Here is a 22,329-nt window from a genome sequence, read left to right on the forward strand (position 1 = left end):
GGTGGCTCAGTGGTAAAGAATCCTCCTGCCAATGCAGGATATGCAAGTTTGATCCCTGGGTTGGGAAGATCCCCTGGAGTAGGAAATGGCAACCCATTCCAGTATTTTTGTCTGGAAAATCACATGGACCGAGGAGCATGACGGGCTACAGTCCATGGGGTTACAAAGAGCTGGACACAACTGAGCAACTAAGCACACACACACACACACACACACACACACACACACACATCTATTTACCTATTTACCTACCTACTATGGAATCCATTTTCAATAAACTCCCTTTGGACTAGCATTTTGTGGAAGACACTTTGAGAAATGCTGCCTTACAAAAATGCTGGCAGCCAAATTAGGAAATAAAAAATTTTGCCAACTCTCCAATTAACACTGAAGAGACTGTAAAACACAAATTGAAGTGCCTTGAAGTCTGACAGTGATGCTAAGGAAGTTGCTTCAACTTTCTAATACTCTTGGATCTGAATAAAGATGATTTTTTGTCTCTTCTGGGTTGTTGTGAGGAGAAAATGAGAAGTTGAAGTCTTTAGAGAGTATAAGATACATTTGAACAATGATAATGATTATTCCAATCAGAACTGTGAACCTATGAGGCTAAATGCATGAAATAATGTATATAAAAATGTACTTTAGGGCTTCCCTGGTGGCTCAGTGGTAAGAATCTGCCTACCAATGTAGGAGACCTGGGTTCGATCCCTGATCCGGGAAGATCCCACATGCCGAGGAGCAACTAAGCCCGTGTGTCACAGCTATTTAGCCTGTGCTCTAGAGCCTGGGAGCCACAACTACTGAAGTCGGTGAACCCTAGAGCCAGTGTGCCACAACAAGAGAAGCCACAGCAATGGGAAGCCCGAATGTAGTAACTGGAGAGTAGCCCCCACTTGCCACAATTAGAGAAAAGCCTGCACAGCAACAAAAACCCAGCACAGCCAAAAATAAATAAATTTTAAAAAATGTACTTTGTAAATTTCAAGACACATGGCAAATATCAGCCAAATACTATCAAGAGAACCTCTTGAGTCCTGCATGTGTGTTGTGGGTTATGATGTTGCACATATATACTTCAAACCACCTTATTTGTGCTATTTCATAAACAGAATGTAAAGCTAGAATGCACTTAAAGGTTATCTAATACAAACTTTTCATGTAGTATTGAGTCCCACAGACGTGGTGGCTTACCCAAGGTCACAGTGCTAGTTAAGGGCAGAATCAGCATCACCAAGATGCTTCCTGTTTACTCATGTGTTAAAAACCACAACATTGGGAATATAGCAGGAAAGAAGAATTTTTACTTCTTAATAATATGGTGGTGAAATCAAGTTTATGGGGGTTGACGTGAGAATTCTTTAAGATGACACAAGCACAAGGCCATGATTCTCTCTCTCCCTGCTCTCCACACACCTCCCAGGTCCAGTCCTGGCCTGTGCTTTGTTCTACCCTCCCTCTGCTATGCTCCCCTTTTCAGAAATCCTCCTAGCCTCTCTCATGCTACAAAACTCACTTATCATTATTAGCTGCATTCTAGCTTATATGGGGTTTCATGTAGTGTGCCGTGCATCATTTTATGGTGTACACATGCATTACAATTCCCATGATTATTTTCTTTTTGTTCAACTTTGAGTGGGTCTGTTTGTTTCATAGTCCTCCTTGGATTATAATATCTATAGTCAAGGAAGCAAAGAGGTAGGCAGGACACTGATATTTTCTGAGAGCCAGCTATCAAGAATTGAATTAGATACTCCCATAAAAATAATCTCATTCAATCCTCACATCAACCCTCCAACCAATAAGGAAACTGAGGCTCAGAAAGATGGGCTGATCTCACATAACCATCCAGCAGAATCAGCATCTGAGCCCAGGTGTGTCTGCTTCTAAACACACTGCTTGTCCTATGGCATCAAGGTGTTCTTCAAACCTTCCTTAAGGGCACAGTGCATCCCATATGAGCTTAATAAATGCAGATAATGGTAAAAGTGCTTTCTTTATGATCTGGAGAATATTCACATGCAAACCTGTATTTCAGGAGTCAACCAAAAACCTTGTTGGCCTTTAAAAACTACAAGGAAATATCACCTCACACCAGTCAGAATGGCCATCATCAAAAAGTCTATAAACAATAAATGCTAGAGAGGGTCTGAAGAAAAGGGAACCCTCCTACACTGTTGATAGGAAGTTTGGTACAGTCACTATGGGGACAGTTCAGAAGTTCCTTGAAAAACTAAAAATAGAGCTACCATATGACCTGCAATCCTACTCCTGGGCATATATCCAGAGAAAAACATGATCCAAAAGGATACATGCACCCCAGTGTCCACTGTAGCACTGTTGACGATAGCCAATACATGGAAGCAAATTAAATGTCCACTGACAGAGTAATGGAAAAAGAAGATTGGGTACATATATACAAGGAATATTGTGCTGTGCTTAGTTGCTCAGTCGTGGCTGACACTTTGCGACCCCATGGACTGTAGCCCACCAGGCTCCTCTGTCCATGGGATTCTCCAGGAAAGAATACTGAAGTGGGTTGTTATGGCTTCCTCACAATGGAATATCACTCAGCCATTAAAAAGAATGAAACAATGCCATTCGTAGCAAGATGGATGGATCTGGAGATTATCATCTTAAGTGAAGTAAGTTAGACAGAGAAAGACAAATATCATATATCCCTTATACGTGGAATCTACAAAAACTATACAAATGAATTTATTCACAAAACAGAAACAGACTCATGGACTTAGAGAAGGAACTAATGGTTACCAGGCAGGATGGGTGGGGAAGAGGGACAAACTGGGGAGTTTGGGACTGACATGTATACACTGCTATATTTAAAATAGTTTATTTTTAAAATTAAATTTTATTCAATTAAAATTATAAATTAAAACCAACAAGAACCTACTGTACAACACAGGGAACACTGCTCAATATTCTAGAATAACCTGAATAGGAAAAGGACTTGAAAAAGGAAAGATACATGTAAATGTAAAAAAAAACCCAAAAAACCACAAAAGACCTGTGGAAATTTACCACAATATTTACCTTGAACAAATTGAGCCTAAACTATGAGAAGTAACACTTGATCATGTCTTGCTAACTCAGAGCAAAATACCAGCCAGCACATTTTGGGCTGCTCTCATTGCCATTCAAACCTGGAACTATGCACATACAGGCAAAATTGTTTTAGAAGCATTCTGAACTAGACTTTGGGGTCAGTCTATCAGTTACATCCAGCAGACAGTGATGGGACCTGGCAGGGTGTGTGGCTCCAGGGTTACCACTGAACTCACCGTGGACAAGCCAGGAATCTACCCCACTGTAGTGATCAGAGCAGTTTCCTTGAGAAGACAGAAGCTGCCAAGTTCAAATACTGCAGGAATCTTTCCATGCTCCCCGCTTTGAGTCTGGCCCTCTCTCCATCTATTGCTACTGGGCAAAAGCTTCCATAGTCAGAGCTGTGAACACACCACCTGCTTTGTTAAGCTCCTTTTTACATGATTTGACTAATCTACAGAGCAGTACCTAGGAACGGTACATCTAGACAATGACAAAGAAGCACCACAGTATATAAGTATATTCTTGCTAAACTAATTTTTCCCCCTGCCACTCTCAAAGCAATATAAACTTTGTTGTTCCTCCTGGATCTCAAATGCTTGTAATAAATTCTTTGAAATGTCAGTAATGTTGAACTGAGGGTTTTTTTTAAAGGAGGTTTTCTTTCTTTCATAAAAGGAAAAATTGTACTTTGCAGAGAATGTAGCTAAATATGTTTTGTTTATTGTATTCAGGGCTGAATACAATTGGGTAAAGGGACTCCCATTTCTCACCCAACCTCTTGCTGAATGAGGGAATCATGAATGAAGCCCTCAATTTACCGTATGGTCATATAAACAGAAATAAATTCATACTTTCATATCTGTAGTATTATCAACATTTGCTTAACAAATGCATACCCTACAAAACATTTTCATTAGTATATCATATTTAATCTTCCTGGGAACTCTCTGGGTTTGAATAGATTTTTCTCATCCATAATAATGCAATTTCTTTTGGCTCTTTAGCCCAGGAGGAAACCTTACTCAGTCTCTGTGGACAATTCCAGTTTTTAAAAGATCCTCATGGCCTGGATTTCTCTGGGAGAATGTTGTCTGTATAATAATACTTTTGTCATTTTTACCAAACTTACTCTCATAAAACCGTAAATTAGTTCAGTGATAAATATCAGCCAAAGAAGTTTTTTGATTGTCATAACATTTTTTTTTTCAGGAGTCATTAATTGTACTTGTATTGCTAGAACAATAAAGAAATATATATTATATAATTCAAAGATTTTACTTTGAATTATATATTTTTTTATTTTGTGGAACTAAAGTAAATATATATATATATATATAAAATTGCAAGAAATTTTACATGTAGCTCTTAGTAATAATATGCATTTTCTTTTTTTCTAAATAAAATGGTTTTAGCCCTAGTCACTATGATGTATGTTACATCCCCATGACTTCTTAATTTTATAACTGAAAGTCTGTACCTTTTGGATTGTCATAACATTTCAATTCAATAAAAAATGATTGGTTTATTAGACCTGTGCTATTTTACACAGGGAGGATGGGTTTCCACGCCACCTCTCCACCCCAATCCATTATCCAATATACACTTCTTTTTCCACTGTGCAAAAATTTGGTGCAATTTTCAAGTTCAACTAAAAAAAGGCATCCAAGACCTAGCTGAAATTTCCAATAGACAGAATGCTATTGACCTTGGAGAGTATTTGCTAAGTAAATCATTTACATAGCTGGTAGCCAATGTGAGACAAGAGAGGTACTCATCTCAGGCAGAGTTTAAGGGTGTGTCCCAAATACACTAATCAAGATGCTGTTGCTGCTGCTGCTAAGTTGTTTCAGTCGTGTCTGACTCTGTGTGACGCCATAGATGGCAGCCCACCAGGCTACCCCGCCCCTGGGATTCTCCAGGCAAGAACACTGGAGTGGGTTGCCATTTCCTTTTCCAAGGTATGAAAGTGAAAAGTGAAAGTGAAGTCGCTCAGTCGTGTCCGACTCTTAGCGACCCCATGGACTGCAGCCTACCAGGTTCCTCCGTTCATGGGATTTTCCAGGTAAGATGAGTAACATCTAATGTGATATTATTTTTAAAAATATAAATGAATGCAAAAAACTCATGACTAACAAAATCAGTGTTACTGATTTTTTCCTTTTGTCTCAGACTTCAAAATGGCTCATTATTGTTACTGATGTTATATTTTAAAATGTGATATTTAGGTCATCATGAATTTTGGCATTCATTTTGATTTTTTATAAAATTGCATTAACATATGATTTGTCTTGATGACTGCATTTTGGGGTTTCAGTTCAGTTCAGTTCAGTTCAGTCGCTCAGTCGTGTCCGACTCTCCGCGACCCCATGAATCACAGCACGCCAGGCCTCCCTGTCCATCACCAACTCCCGGAGTACACTCAAACTCATGTCCACAGAGTCGGTGATGCCATCCAACCTGAGATGAATTCCGCATCTGAGATGAATGCCTCATTTACCTTAGTCTTGGTCCAGGTGAAGGGAATTTTACACCTGATTCAGCCCTGTGTAAATACAGTTCTACTAGAACTTATAAGGGCCACAAGGGAGTTACATAACTATACCTACAAAAGGTAGCAGAATATGTCACCTCAAAACATGCCCACTTTGGCATGAGGATTATTTTGAGCTGAAGGCAATTAAGTATCAACAGATACAAGACAAGCTCTCTGCCATCCTCCTATTGTGACTAAAAGCAGGACATAAACTTGTAAAGGTGTTCCCCCAACTCCTTCTCTACCAGGAAGGACAGAATTTAATGACTGGTGACAAGTCTAGACCTGTATCAGTCCAGAGATGGCACCAGAAAAATGGGTATAACAAATCTTGCTTATCTACTATTAGTTTCCCCATATATCATCTTCCCACAATTTTCCACCCTTAGAAGCTTATGGTCCTTTTTCTCAGTCTTGTTACTCCTTGTGTTCTTTTATTAAGATGCTAGTTAAGCCCAAGTTCTAATCACCCCTTTGAGTTCCTCATCACTAAGTGCTCCTATGTGTATGCAGGAAGTACATACCATAAAAAATTGTTTTTCTCTTCTTAATCTGTCTTTTCTAGTCTAATTTATAGATCTCCAGTTTGAGAACCCAGAATGATTAGAGGGGAAAAAGGGTTTTTCCCCCTGCACCTGCATAGGTCACCCAAGGTGAGTTTTAGAGGTTTAAACTCCAATACTTTGGCCACCTCATGCAAAGAGCTGACTCACTGGAAAAGACTCTGATGCTGGGAGGGACTGAGGCAGGAGGAGACGGGGACGACAGAGAATGAGATGGCTGGATGGCATCACCGACTCGATGGACATGAGTTTGAGTGAACTCCGGGAGTTGGTGACGGACAGGGAGGCCTGGTGTGCTGTGATTCATGGGGTCGCAAAGAGTCGGACACGACTTGAGCGACTGAACTGAACTGAACCCCAAATTCCAAACAGAAGGGAAAGAGTTCCAGAAAGTATGTAAGTTTACCCCTTCCACTTATAGATGAAAAAAAAAACTTAGAACCACCAAGCTTTGACTAATACTGTGTTAAATTAAGACTAACTACTGGGGAGAGAGGGGGTTGGCCCCAAACACTGGGTCTTTTTTATAGGAAGGAGACATGATTGGAGATTTAAAAGGAAGGAAATCATGTGGGTCTAACTCCTTTTCAAGGGCTTGGGCTCTTTGTTTTAAAAAGTGATAATACATCACCCTCTCCATCACTCTGGAAAGTAGTACTGAAACTTTGCTAGAGGGAAAACATCCCATATGAGAAGATCAAGAAGCTGAGCCTTATCTATAGCAGAGGTGGAATTTGAATGCAGGTTTACTGCTGATGCCTGAATGGTACCAAGACCTTTACATGAAGAAATGCACGTGGTAGAGGACAATTTCATGTTATCTCTCGAGCAGCTTCACCTCTGAGAGGTGACTGTGCTCCTCATTCCTCGAACAAGCACAGAGTTTTCTCTCCCCTAATTGCTTCCACGGATTTCTCTCTCTCTCTGTGTTTTTTTTTTTTTTTTTTCATTAAAATGTGCAATACAACAAGAGAAAAAGATGATCCTGCTTCCTGCCATGCAAGACGGTATGCAAAAGGCCAAGGTTAAAAGCACCATTTGGTTTCCTAAGCTTCTCTAATGTATAGGTGTGAAAAAGCAATCTGGGACCTAGAGTTTACGGCACTGACTCTCTGAGGATGAAAACTTGACTTTAATTTTGACTCTCAGGCTAAGATAAAATCTGCTTCTGCTATCATTATCCCACTTAGGTTTGTCCTCACTCTCCTTCTACTCTGCCACCCAGCTGAGTGGGAAAAAATTAACCTGACCTTGAAGAATACTCAGAGAATCTTCAAGAACATTGGGTTTTCAGTATCCAGTAAAATTCTAGAGGCCTACCAACATTTGGATTATAGACTCAAAGACCCAAAAAGGATCTGACAAATGATATACACCACACAGTTAACAAAGAAAACAAAGCCCAAAGAACTTGTCCCAAGTTGTGAGTTAGTTGGAAGCAGGGTCAGAATTAGAATAAGCTTCCTCTTCCCATGGCACCATGACTATGCTCCAACCATGCCCAGATCATCTCCAGATCATTCATGTAGGAACACACTAGAGTTTTACACAATGTTTGTATGTTCTTTAGTGAGAGTTAAAAACTCCCAAGGAACAGTCTCAAGAAAAGTCATCTCAAAGGTCACAGAAAGGAATGAATTTTGTCATTCTTAGGCTTATGGGATTTTTATTCAGATAAATATCATACACTGAAATTAAAACTGCATATTGTTCTTTCTACCCAGGAATGATTAGACCATATCTTTTCCCTCCAAAGATTGCTTCCATATATGTTTCTGATCTGTTCCCACTCAACACACACTACATCGCTAGTTTTAGATTCTGGTGCAGCCTGTGGCAGGTGGGTTAGGACAAAAATAAAGAGCATGGATTGTTATCTATCTGGAACCTAAGGGTTAAATTCAACTCACAGATGCATTTTGTTTGTCCCACACACTGTTTCCAAAATTTCACTTGGATTTTATATTCAAGCCTGCTTTACTTGTTTATGCTGACTGCCTGGCCCCTAAATCTTTGCACTTACAATCCTGTTCAGAACTTCTCCCTCCTGAGAATGAAGCTGTGGGTGAGCAGACCTTAAATCCCATGAAGAGTTTAAAGACAGTCTTCCAGGGGCCAGCTTCTGATATCCATCTTTGTGGATATCTTCTGATATCTTTGCGACCCCATGGACTATAGAGTCCATGGAATATTCCAGCCCAGAATACTGGAGTGGGTAGCCTTTCCCTTCTCCAGGAGATCTTCCCAACCCAGGGATCAAACCCAGGACTCCCGCATTGCAGGGGGATTCTTCACCAACTGAGCCACAAGGGAAGCCCTTATATTCAAATCTGCTTTACTTATTTATACTGACTGCCTGGCCCCTAAATCTTTGCACTTATAATCCTGTTCAGAACTTCTCCCTCCTGAGAATGAAATTGGGTGAACAGACCTTAAATCCCTTGAAGAGTTTAAACACAGGCTTCCAGGGGCCAGATTCTGATATCCATGCTGGACCACCAACCCCCCTATAACTCTAAACCATCAAAATTAGTTCTCTGAGGTGACAATACTTTAGACTCTTATCTGTCTTAAAACAACAACCTGGTTTTGGATATGCAATTCATTTCATGGAATTGAGTAAAAGAATGAAAAAAATTTCAGTATTAGACAAAAACCTGACCAGAACTATTTGGAGAACTTTAGTCTAGAGTGTTATTACCTGTCAGCACTATTATTATTATTTTTTTCATCTCAAGGAAAAACCCCACCAAATATACCTACATAAGCTACGTTCATTTATTATTTTTTTCTGAAGATATGACAGTATCTGTACAGTTTTAGAAATTATTACTATCCTTTCTAACAACCTAGGTTGCATATTTTAAACTAATATCTCTCTGACAGATTTTGAACAATGTAAAAAGGCAAAGCCCACATGAAAATAGATAATTGTAAAATAGAATTTAAGCTGTCATATATGAACTTAGTTGATCATTATTCTCTTAATAACCTTCAAACAAAAATATTTTATTCTAGTTCATAAAGATCATTACAGGGTTAAATATCTTTTATATCCTCTTAAATAGTTTTCTTTTTCAAAAGTTCAAACATTACATGTTCAACAAACTCAAAAACCCTTCAGCTAATGTAGAAAAAAATATACTATTTCAAAACCACAGAATTCTTCATTTCCTTTACACATGCCTATAGTGAAAGGAAAAAATCCTCTTATTCCTACAGTTGTGGACTTTTCAAAATTAGTTCTCTATCTATCAATAATATCTTTAAAATTTCACCAAATCACCCCTTCAGTGGTCATTCATTAGATCCACATAAGAAGATAGAGTATTATCAATGTACTTAGTAAGCTTATAAGTTAAAACTTCAACAGTGAAAAATTAGAATAGTCTCTCAGGGTTATAAAGAAATAAATGTGATTTTGAGCCTTCATTTGTTGCAAAAACACAAAATGAAATACCTCCCAGATTTCCACGGGAAACCTTTAGGAGAACGTCTGGAAATTCTCCTTACAGAATTAGTTTCCACGAGGCTGAGTGGTCACCTCTTTTAAAGCCCTGTCAACAGCCATTCAAGTGGGTTGTCTACACTTGTTTTTTACTGGCTGATAGAGATTTATACAATGTTGACAGTGTTCTGAGAAGACTGATGTCCACAGAACTCAAAGCTTTCACTCAACTCTATAGAATACTGGATTAAGTTGAACAACAGGGGGCAGGGCTTAGTAATCTCATCCTTCAGAGCAGGACACATGGTTTCTTTGGTAATTCACCTAGTTTGATGGTTTAGATCAAGCAAGTGTTTAATCACTTGGTGCGGAGGTATATCTAATTTAACTGCTCTTAAAAAATACATTAAACCCATTCTTTGGAATAACCACTGTTGAATTCCAAATGTCGAAAATATGCTCTAATCATGCATCTGGTAAATCTGATTAGGTCTACTTAGATATCTATGATATCCCATAGATACCAAGTGTACAATCAAGACTTTTTTTAGCCTGTGTTCATTTCAATCTAATTTACGTCAAAGGCATTATGTTGTTTCATAGTTGCAATATTTTAAAAATACACCTTCAAACTCAACTGGGGAAAATGTTCAAATTGCCATGTAGCCATGACCCAAGTGCCAAGGAAGACACAATTACTTATCTCACCCAAATGTTTCCATTTCCAAGAAAACTCTGAGCCACCACTGAGAAACCAAGCTCATAGAAACAAAGATACAGGACAACAAATTAAATCAGCTCTAAAATATTAAGTCTCTAATCTACTTGCCTGTCTGTCTGTGGGCCAATCTATTTTGATTCTGCATGTTTAGCTATTTAGGACCTAAGGATAACAACACTTTTGTGGTCCTCCGGAAGGGCTGGGCTAGACTGACTGACTGTGCGTCAAGGACCCTCGAGGAGGGAGGTAAGTTGGTGTTTGAAGTGAGCATAGGCTTTCCACTCTTTAGGAATTTGTCACTGCACTACACATGTACTAAACCATCTGAAATTTCATTGGGAAAAAAAATATCCTTATTTTTTTTAAGTCCCAAACTGAGCTTTTACTTTCTGGATCTGATGTGTTGACATCAGTTGTTATCTTTTGAAGCTAGTTTATTTTAAAGGCATCTAAGTTAAGAATGAGTTTCTGAACCATTAAAGTTATATATTCCTGAATGCTCCTGTTCATTGCTCCTCAGTGATAGTAGATAAAGATGAGCTTTCATGATTAGCCTGAAATTCTATTTTGGATGCCCTCAGCTTCACAGCAATAAAGTAAATATAGAGAAGCTTTATTATTTTATAAAGATGCATATTTGTTGAGAGTTTTGGTGTGAATTTAGAGCACTTGTTAGTCCATGGAGTAATGGTTGGAATCTGGGACATAAGACTGGGGCTAAATTTCTTTACCCTCCTAACCCCAGAGAATCTTTGGGAAAATAGAAACAAAAGAGCACTGAAGTACTTAAGGTAAGACACTACTGTATTCATAATATAGAGAAATAACCACCATGCCTCATGGACAGGAGATGTAGTTCTCCACGGGGCTACAAAACTCTGCTAGTAATAATTTTAATTGGATGCTATCTTTGCTGCCTTCAAAAAGTATCATAAAGTGGAGTTATTACAAGCTACAAGTGCACTTACAGTGCCGGCCTCTCACCGGAGGAAACAGATAACATTTATCCTTCGGAGGCAACATCAATGGGTTTCTATTTGTTTCGTTTACATGCATCCCCAGTTGCCTGCTATCTGCTCCCTCTTCCCTCCGTCTAAGAGATCAATTTGAATTAGACGCTGCACAAGTGGATGCTAAGTCTGGCAGGCCCTCTGCCTCCAGGGAGGCCGCGCCACCCGGCGGCCGGGCCCCCAGTGCCTGGGCGGGGCGGGGAGGGGCGTACCTGCAAAGGATTGGGTGGCGTGAGCGGCGACGGGAGGCCGTGTCCCGGAGACTGGCTGGCTTTCTGAGGGGGGCTGGCGCTCTGCGGAGTCGGAGACGGTTGGTTCTGGCTCTGGGGGTGAGGGTGGGCTGGAGGCTGCGGGGGCTGCGCGGGCGGAGCCGGCAGGGGCTGGGAGGCGGGCGGCGGCTGCTGGGACTGCGGGGCGGGTTGGGGCGGCTGCTGCTGGGGCTGCGGGGGCGCCTGCGGGGCGGGCTGCGGGTGCTGGCTGCCCGGCGGGGCCGGGGGCGGTGGCGGCTGCTGCTGCTGCTGGAGTTGCTGAAGCTGCTGGAGCTGCTGGAGTTGGGAGTTCAGGGATGAGGTAGCTGCAAGGAGAGAGAGCGAACGTGGAGTTGAAACGCACACGTGGAGTTGCAACAAACACATGAACCTGAAACATACACGTAGAGTTGAAAATACACCATCACACCGCTGGCTGTGGATGTGACAACCGGTCAGCTGCGAGCTGAGAAGGCTCTCCTTTAGAAAATGTTAACCCTCATGCCCTGCAACTCCTTGATGTCTTAGAGGGTTGTGGGGCACCGGGAGTACGAGAGTCAGTTCTTGGGGAAATTTTAAAATTTAGGGAGGGGCTCAGACCGTAAAGTGTCTGCCTACAATGTGGGAGACCCGGGTTCGATCCCTGGGTCGGGAAGATCCCCTGGAGAAGGAAATGGCAACCCACTCCAGTACTCTTGCCTGGAAAATCCCATGGACGGAGGATCCTGGTAGGCTACAGTTCATGGGGTCGCAAAGAGTCGGACACGACTGAGCAACTTCACTAGAGTGTAACACACCAGGCATTACATTCTAAGGGGTACAGCAGGTGCAAAACCAAGGGGATGGACTAGGACAGAGGTAATTTTTAAGTAATTTCTCCCTCTCTCGCTTTCCATCCTGCTTGGGAAATACACTTAGATTTTCAAGGTCTTATTTAGATTTTAAAAGGTCAGCTTGTTTAAATCTTTTTGGCAGATGCTTGAATGGAATTAAGCACAGAAAGCTAAAGTGTGTGCCATCTCCTTTTCACCATCAGTGCCACTCATGGTGTAATTTCCACTTGCATCAGGCCTCTGCCAACTTGCTCAGATATGTAAGTTTCGTTTCTACAGTGTTTTTTTTTTAAATTTGAAGATAGTACATGCATCTCAGTTTTGCAGAATCAAAAGTCTCAGTCTGAACTTTTTGCCTGCTCGTTAAAAAGACGTGCATGTGTGTTTAGTCACTAAGTCATGTCTGACTTTTTGCAACCTCATGGACTGTAGCCTGCCAGGCCCCTCTGTCCATGGGATTTCCCAGGCAAGAATCCTAGAGCGGGTTGCCATTTCCTTCTCCAGGGGATCTTCCTGACCCAGGGATTGAAGTCGAGTCTACATATTGGCAGACAGATTCTTTACCGTTGAGCCACCTTGGGAGCCCCACAGAGCCCCCCATACCAGAAAGGGTATAGTCAGCTGTGAACTGTGGTGACTAGTCACATTGGGACCTCAAGGACAGGCCAGGAACTGAGAGAAAGAAATCATATTTCCAGATTTTCTTATTCTGTGAAAAGTAAGAGTTGGTAGGATAAACTGTCTTAACACTGAGATCACTAACTTTGTTTTCATATGCCCATCTAGCCCTGAACAATTTCTCCAGCAGGAAATCAGTTTGGCTGAAGAATGGTCTAGAGAAAATTATTGCTACAAGTTCACTTTCTTCTTTGCCTGAATATCAGTCTAAAAGCTTTCCCATAAGCCTATAAATAAATGTAAGGAAACCATAGGCCTTGGCTTCTATGCTATTCCATTCCTCCCCCACTTAGAATTCATCAAGATTCCCAAAAGTAGTAACTACTATTTGCAACATTAAACTAGTCCCAATTAAAAAAAAATTCTTTTTAAAAAATACATAGTGGCTCTATAAAGTGACATCATATACCCACCTTCATATGACAATGATGGTCTTGAAAAATATATGTACATGGAACCCTATGTTGAGCACATCTGAAGAAATTCCTCTGTAAAGAAGTCAACCAGTGACTATTTTTGTAAAGTTAAGAATCGTTTTGTAAAATGTAAACACCAACTGGGTACCAGTGTTCTTCTGATAGTAGGTAGGATTTAACAAGGGGACATAGTTCTGCCTTTAAGCAGTTTATAGTGGATTTATGGAGGTAAGAGGAACTTATAAGAAATGATCAGGCTTGAGGTGCCTGTTATAATCCTGCTAATGGTAAGTGCTTGATATAAATCAATTGCTTGTCTAAATGGTCAACAGTGTGAAAATTGCCCAAAAGGGCCAGGAGAATGAGGAGAGTGGTTCCTTTGTGGGCTAGGGAGGCTAAGGCAGTGTTCATGGGGAATGTAGAATCAGGTCAGAGAGGGCTCAAGAGAGTGAGTTCTATACCTGGAAGGGAGGATATTCCAGGCAGGAGGACACCCAGATGACAGCATGACTTAGGTGATGTTTCTGAAGGACACTGTGGAGAATGAACTGCCTGGAGCAGAAGCTTTGATGATTTTAGACTTTAGAGTGGTGGAAGCCTGACTTTGAACATGGTGGAAACATGGATCATTCCCAATTCACCTTTGTTATAAGTCAGATTTTAAATATAATCAGGTTTGTTTAAAGCACGGCATAGCTATACTGATGAAATGATAGTTTGCTGTTTCCCAGGGGCATCAAATACCTTTTTTTCTGTTTTTTTTTTTTTGCTCTCAGGTACATGGAGAGCTTCCATGTTGGACCAGTGGGGATGACAAATGTCCCCCTGGGTCAGTGAGTTACTCTAGGTCTGTTCAAACACTCAGACCAGTGTGTGTCCTGCCTGTGATGCAAATATAGTGTACTCTGGGACTCTACTGGTAGAGACAGCATGTGACAGAGAGGGCTGGAAAATATCCAGTCAAGGGGAACTCTGAATTTTCTGCTCAGTTTTGCTCTGAATCTAAAACTGCTCTAAAAACTAAAGTCCATATTAAAAAAAAAATACCCATTTATAAGAACTTGAAAAGAATGATCTGATTTTGCCGTTTCCCCTCTCCTTGCTCCTATTGTACAAAGCCATGTTTTATTGAAGACCAGGGAGCCCAGCTCAGTTATGACCCCTGGGATCTTCTGTAATCCGGAGGGGGCTAGATCTCTCCTTTTGTGGAGTTAGAGATTTGGGAAACCTGATTGCATCTGGCCTCCTGCCAGATTCAAATCAAGCCTGTCCTGATTTCTTTCAGGGTAGGGGGCATATATGTCAGTGCTTATTTTCATGGTTGACTTAAATACCATACTGTTTCATTTTGGTTAGAAAATCATTTATCTAAATCAGTGTTTGAAAATAGGAAAGACTGGGAAATATTGGCAGATAGATATTGGCAGACAGGTAGGTGCAGCAGACCCTAACCTGCTAATGAGACGTGGGTCCCAGATGTGTCTCTGCTTCTTGATGTTGGTGAGTTCACATTGCTTGGCTATTTCTTTCTTGTAACCTGCATCCTCCCTGGAAAGGGATTAACCTAAACTAAATCTCTTTGAGTTACATCAACTAATTTGGCATCTGCAAGCCAGGAATGAAGGACAGTAAACTATGTTCAGGTATGGACTGGGCGCAAAGGAAAGCATGAGGGGGCTGTACAAGAATGTAATTCTGGTCTCAAAAATGCCAAAGGCACATACACAATGATATGGAAAACAAAAGCAAAGAAATACTAAAATATGGAGCCTCTAAATGGCTCATTGTGTAAAGCACAGAGGTACAGACATAAGTTAGGAAAATAAAATGTTTGCAGATAAAATGATGATTGTTGGGTGATTATGTACTTTGGTTCTATGCATAGCAATTTAAAGATTTTACTTTCTTCCCTGATATTTATGTCCTTTAATGATTATTTCCTCTATGTCTGGTTACTATACACTCCATGTATAAACTGCATGCCAAAGTTAAATGTAAAATTTAACTACAGTAACAGTAGATATGGAAGAACTTAAAGAGATGCACAAAAATTTATATAAGGATGTTTTAAATTTTTAAAACTTACAATTTTGAAAATGAAACACAAAACAAAATTCCATCAAGAAATCCCCTGGTGGTCCAGTGGTTAGAACTCTGCCCTCTCACTGCCAAGGGTGTGGGCTCAATCCCTGGTTGAGGAACTAAGATCCTGAAAGCCTGGTGGTGCAGATAAAAGAAAAAAAATTCTATCAAATTTTGACTTTTCTAGAGAGAAGAAAGCAGTAAGACAAGACCAGTGGGTCAGAACTTCCCAAATAAATAATTTAATAAGACAAAGAAGTCTAGAAGCTTGCATCCCTCCATTTGTTCAGTTTCTATGTATCAACTGTAAATTAGAAAAAAAAATGTCTTCTTTAGGATCTTTGATAAAGATGTTCTCAGGAAACCACATACATTAAAAAAAGCTACACCACAGAGGCAACAGAACTATCCTGGAGGGGCTTTACATACAATTACTTCTGAGGCAGGGAAATGGAAAGGAAATTCTGCCCATGAGCAAGGCCATGAGTGATTCGGGAGAAATACAAATGTCTCTTGTACTTTGCAAGGTACTCAAACACCTTGTGATTCACTGAAAGTGGAATGGGACTCAAATGCTAAAGGTTGTGTGATTCTTAGCAACACGCTCACCTTTGTTAACACAAAGTGCAACTCAGACTATTATAATCATTCTAGTTGGGGGCTCAGTGTCAGCATTTTCTGGGACTATCAAGTTAAGGGATCTTTGGGCATGGTTGGCAAACTGGAGCCTTGGGTTTGAGAATCTGCTGGGAAGGATTACAAGCTCCCAGCCTGGCTGGGACCTGAGTCACCTCATAGCAATATGTTTTCAGAGGTGAGTGGACCGGTGCTAAGGAGGAAGGAAGCAGGAAGGATTTATCTCCTGCAAGAGACCAGGAATCCTGCAAAAGTGTGATGGTAATGGCTGTTCGAAAAAGCAAGAGAGTTCCAGAAAAACATCTATTTCTGCTTTATTGACTATGCCAAAGCCTTTGTGTGGATCACAATAAACTGTGGAGAATTCTGAGAGATGGGAATATCAGACAATCTGACCTGCCTCTTGAAAAACCCGTATGCAGGTCAGGAAGCAACAGTTAGAACTGGACATGGAACAACTCAGTCAGGTTTCAAATAGGAAGAGGAGCACGTCAAGGTTGTATATTGTCACCCTGCTTATTTAACTTATATGCAGAGTACATCATGAGAAACGCTGGGCTGGAAGAAGCACAAGCTGGAATCAAGATTGCCGGGAGAAATATCAATAACCTCAGATATGCAGATGACACCACCCTTATGGCAGAAAGTGAAGAACTAAAGAGCCTCTTGATGAAAGTGAAAGAGGATCAAGTACACCCAGGGCGGATTCATGTCAATGTATGGCAAAACCAACCAATATAATATTGTAAAATAATTAGCCTCCAATAAAAATTTAAAAAAAACAAACAACAACAACAAAAAAAGAAAGTGAAAGAGAAGAGTGAAAAAGTTGGCTTAAAGCTCAACATTCAGAAAACTAAGATCATGGCATCTGGTCCCATCACTTCATGGGAAATAGATGGGGAAACAGTGGAAACAGTGGCTGACTTTATTTTGTTGGGCTCCAAAATCACTGCAAATGGTGACTGCAGCCATGAAATTAAAAGATGCTTACTCCTTGGAAGAAAAGTTATGACCAACCTAGACAGCATATTAAAAAGCAGAGACATTATTTTGTCAACAAAGGTCTGTCTAGTCAAGGCTATGGTTTTTCCAGTGGTCATGTATGGATGTGAGAGTTAGACTGTAATGAGGGCTGATCGCTGAAGAATTGATGCTTATGAACTGTGGAGTGTTGGAGAAGACTCTCGAGAGTCGCTTGGATTGCAAGGAGATCCAACCAGTCCATCCTAAGGGGAATCGGTTCTGGGTGTTCATTGGAAGGACTGATGTTAAAGCTGAAACTCCAATACTTTGGCCACCTGATGCAAAGAGCTGACTCATTTGAAAAGACCCTGATGTTGGGAGAGATTGAAGGCGGGAGGAGAAGGGGATGACAGAGGATGAGATGGTTGGATGGCATCACCAACTCAATGGACATGAATTTGGATAAACTCCAGGAGTTGGTGATGGACAGGGAGGCTTGGTGTGCTGCGGTTCATGGGGCTGCAAAGAGTTGGATACAACTGAGCGACTGAACTGAACTGAACTGAATGGCTGTTCGAGCCCATTCTGAGTACAGTCCCCTGGTGCAAGCCTAGTCCTATGGAAAGAAAGAGCAAAGGGTAACCTTGAACATGCTGAGGGCAAGAAGCCAGATGCCAAGGACCATATACTCTATAGTTGAATTTATATGGAATGGGCAGAATAGGTGAATCCGCAGAGGCATAAAGCAGGTTAGTGGCTGCCAGGGGTGAGGAGCGGGAGGACTGGAGAGTAACTGCTTCTGGGGATGGGGCTCTGGCTGGGGGTGATGAGAAAGTTCTAGAATGAGATAGCACTGAGGGCTAGACAACATGGTGAATGTGTTTAATGCTACTGAATTGTACACTTTAAGATGGTTAAAGTGGCAAATTTTATGCTATGTTTATTCTACTACTACAACAATAACAACAGTAATAATAAATAGCTGTTTCTCCATATATATACCCTGGAGACCAAGCCAGGGGTTCCCAGATGGTGCTAGTGGTAAAGATCCCACCTGCCAATGCAGGAGACACAAGAGATGCAGATTCAGTCCCTGGGCTGGGAAGATCTCTGGGAGGAGGACATGGCAACCTGCTCCAGTATTCTTGCCCTGGAGAATCCCCATGGACAGCGGAGCCTGGTAGGCTATAGTCCATGGGGTTACAAAGAGTTGTAAACAACTGCAGTGACTTAGCACATGGCCAAGCCACATTGCTCTGGGACCCCACAATGGAGGAGAACAATCCTTCTCTACTCTGTGTGGCTGTGTAGTCCCTAGGGCTATGCCTGGCAGAGCAGAGGGAGAGATATAGGCAGGGCTGCAGGATGCCCCGCAGCTCTGGGAGGGAAGTGCTGAGTCTGCTGAAGATGGAGAGGCACAGGCTAGCAGCGGGAAAAATGGATTGCTCTCAACATGGACTGTGAATTCAGTCCTGGGCGCACCCAAGACACCCCTCTAGAAATGCTGTCGAAGCTAGACTCTGAGTTGGCGGAGAACAGTGATGGCTACTTGGGTTCAAAATAAGAGCTTCCTAGCTTGAAAAGCACTTTCATTTAATATGGATAAATTAACTTTTCAGGACAACCTTATGAACAGATGATATCACTGCCATGTTAAAACTGTGGAACCTGGGCTCAGAAAGTTTAAATGACCTACCTGAGTTCAGCTGACAGGTACTATGGACGATTCAGTCTTAAGTCTGCCACTTCCCAAAGCCTCTTAACATAACAGCATCAGGGGTAACCTATTTCCCCCTGAGGGCTGGAACAAAGATAACTATTCCCTCATAGAGGGATGCCCTCCATGGCACCGCTCTTGAGAAGAGGTGGCAGAGGTCCTCAGTTTACAGAGGCTCATTTGAAGGCATTGGTTCAGGGATGAATCGTTCAGCTCCTGGGAAAGTGTATATGGTTGAACCTCTATCCTGCTGCAGGCAAAACATTTTTAAAATGTAATGTAGATTTCTTTCCAGCTTTATAATTCTATGGTTTTTATTTTTAAAAATCCTGCTCTTTGCAACCCAGTTTAAATGTAGTCATCTCCTTGAAGCTTTGCCCCAGACCCCCCCTTTTTTTTGGTTCTTAGTTAATTCTTTTACTGGCAAATTATAGGACTTAACCTCACTCTGTCAGAGAAGGCAATGGCAAGCCACTCCAGTACTCTTGCCTAGAAAATCCCATGGATGGAGGAGCCTGGTAGGCTGCAGTCCATGGTATCGCTATGAGTCGGACATGACTGAGCAACTTCACTTTCACTTTCACACATTGGAGAAGGAAATGGCAACCCACTCCAGTGTTCTTGCCTGGAGAATCCCAGGGACGGGGGAGCCTGGTGGGCTTCCGTCTATGGGGTCACACAGAGTCGGACACGACTGAAGTGACTCAGCAGCAGCAGCAGCAGCAGCACTTTGAGAATAAAGATGCTAATTTGAGTGTGAGCCATGAGTTATTATAAGAACAGGGACATGGAATCCAGGGAAAGGGGGTGAAGGGTATATGTGGACAGGAGGTAGGGAAGGGCCACAGTACACTTGATTCATGTCACAAGTTTGCTTTGCTGGTGGAAGAACACTTCCTCTACACTTAGACACTGGGCGGCAGCAACACTGTGCAAAGCTTGGTGGCATTTTAAGGAGAGTAACTGACTAGGGCATCACCTTATGTTGTCCATGGAACTCTGTGATGTGTTGCCTCTAGAGTATTGTCAGGTGGCAGCTAAGAGTTCTCCAAATGGCTTTCTTCCTTAACTGGGGACAGTGACTCCCAGATTGGCCCCAGTCTTACAAATCAGTGGGCTCATGGGCCACTGGAGAAAGGAAATCTGTCTGCTCCCTGATGTATGGAGCCTTTGCTTCCCTAACTCTGTACTTACTGTTCATTTTTCTTGCCTAGAAAAATCCCTAGAAGAAGAAAAAAGGTGAAATCTAGAACAACCCATCCAGAAGAATTTGAGTTGGTAAAATTAGACATCTTCCCTCCCAGCAACCCCCCAAGTAATAACATCTAAGGTAGCTAAAGCCAGGAGGCAGGTCAGAAACTCTTCCTGGTACCCTCATAAAGAGCATCCCTTCTGCACTGGCAGAAGTTTTTGCAAAGTAGATGGAAACAGTGTGTTGGGGACTTGGGATTTTGAAAAAGTGCAGAAGGTGAAGATGTTCTGGAAAATTTGCCTTTACTCTTGGCAACTATGCCCCAAACAAGCAAAATCAGTTCTGCCTCAAAGATTATGATGTGTAACTATTTCATATGAGGTCAGTGTCATCAGCTTTTAAATATTGCCATACATATCTGTAACCTGTCATTTGCTTCTTTTGCATTTAAGGCAGCAATCTAAGTATCTCTTGAGATATCGGGGGAAAAAAGTAAATTCTTCCAATGAAAATCTCCCCACTAATTTCCATGTATTGCCTGAACCACACAAGCTTCTTCCTTAGGTCAGGTGTTTTCACCTACTCTATCTCAAATTATGGACCAGAACCACCTGGGGAGCTTGTTAGACAAGTAGATTACAGGGGGTAGGAAGAAGTCTGCATTTTAAAGCCCCTACCCATGGGGATCAGGAGCCACTGGCCTTGGGGCTCCTGGCAGCCTATCCAGGAGGGGAAGTCTCTTCCCTTGGCCTTCAACCTGAGCAACTTGTTTATCCATCTCCATCACTTTGAGAATATTGCTTTGTGAAAAATGAACTTGTTCTGTTTATTAGCAAAAAAAAAATATGGAAACAGAAAATATCGGTTGGAAAGAAAACAGACACTGGGAATTTTCCAGTGTTCTTTAGCACCTTATTTAAGATAGTAGAGCCATTCACCACTCATTTCTGCCTTTGTTGATATTTTGGGGAGCAAATCTTAAATCTGAGACATAATATTAGCTTTTAGATGCCCCACTGAATAGGGAGGATAGAAAAAGTGAGGGAAAGCTCTGACTGTAAAGTGAAGGGGTGAAGTGGTGGCATGGGTCATCCCAAGGGGATAGTACCCGCCCAACAACGTAGCAGGCAGGGAGACTGAGGAGTTCCCTAAATCCCCAGAGGGGTTTCCCAAGGCCTTTCTCTGGACCAGCTGACCTCTCAACATCTCTGCCTGCAGGACGGCCCCCAGTGAGGCTTGAACTCTCAGGAAAATAACAGAAAGGATCTCCTATTATGAAATAGAAAAAACTGGGGAGGACTTAGGATTTCTAATGTGGATGTGACACCCAAAGGTACACCCTTCTCTTCTCATTCACCTCGAAGAAACCAGAAAGTTCATAGTCTCACCCCAATACACAGAGCTCTTAATGGTTCTTCCAAGTCCTTAGGAAGTCCATCCAGGTTTCTACTGAGTGCCAATCAAGGTGAAAGGAAAAACGCCCCCCACGATACTGATACTTCCCCCATGGAGTTGCAGAACACGAAAGATAAAGATTTGTTTAAATCCTAAATACAATTTCAGAGAGATAAATAAAAGGCCACGTAAAAAGAGACATAACTCAGGGACTTCCCTGGTGGTTCAGTGGTTAAGAATTCGCCTGCCAATGCAGGGAACGTGGGTTTGACCCCTGGTTGAGGAATTAAGATCCCACATGACTTGCTCATCCCACTTGAGCAACTAAGCCCACGTATGCCACAACTAGAGAGCCGCCCACAGAGTGCAATGAAGAGCCTACATGCTGCAACTACTACCTGATACAGCAAAAAGTAAATAAATAAGTAAATATTAAAAGAGGCACAACTCAAATGGGCCTCATACTTCTCATTGCACGCATGCTAAGTTGCTTTCAGTTCAGTTCAGTCGCTCAGTCGTGTCTGACTCTTTGCGACCCCATGAATCACAGCACACCAGGCCTCCTTGTCCATCACCAACTCCCGGAGTTCATGCAAACTCATGTCCATCGAGTCGGTGATGCCATCCAGCCATCTCATTCTCTGTCATCCCCTTCTCCTCCTGCCCACAATCCCTCCCAGCATCAGAGTCTTCCAGTGAGTCAGCTTGTCGCATGAGGTGGCCAAAGTATTGGAATTTCAGCTTTAGCATCAGTCCTTCCAATGAACACCCAGGACTGATCTCCTTTAGAATGGACTGATTGGATCTCCTTGCAGTCCAAGGGAC

At 41.8% G+C, this 22,329-nt stretch overlaps 1 protein-coding gene across 2 annotated transcripts in view; it reads right to left on the reverse strand.

Moving 5' to 3' along the window:
- POU6F2 (POU class 6 homeobox 2) overlaps positions 1-22,329 on the reverse strand; it is a 507,841-nt gene that overhangs the window by 112,717 nt on the left and 372,795 nt on the right. For both annotated transcript variants that reach the window (XM_088832426.1, XM_055421162.1), the window contains exon 5: positions 11,554-11,915. In XM_088832426.1, coding sequence (XP_088688552.1) covers positions 11,554-11,915 — 362 coding nt within the window. The remainder of the gene's footprint in view (positions 1-11,553; positions 11,916-22,329) is intronic.

The sequence above is a fragment of the Moschus berezovskii genome, chromosome 3, assembly GCF_049115385.1.
Source record: "Moschus berezovskii isolate FMDL1 chromosome 3, NW_MosBer_1.0, whole genome shotgun sequence".
Classification (NCBI taxonomy): Eukaryota; Metazoa; Chordata; class Mammalia; order Artiodactyla; family Moschidae; genus Moschus; species Moschus berezovskii.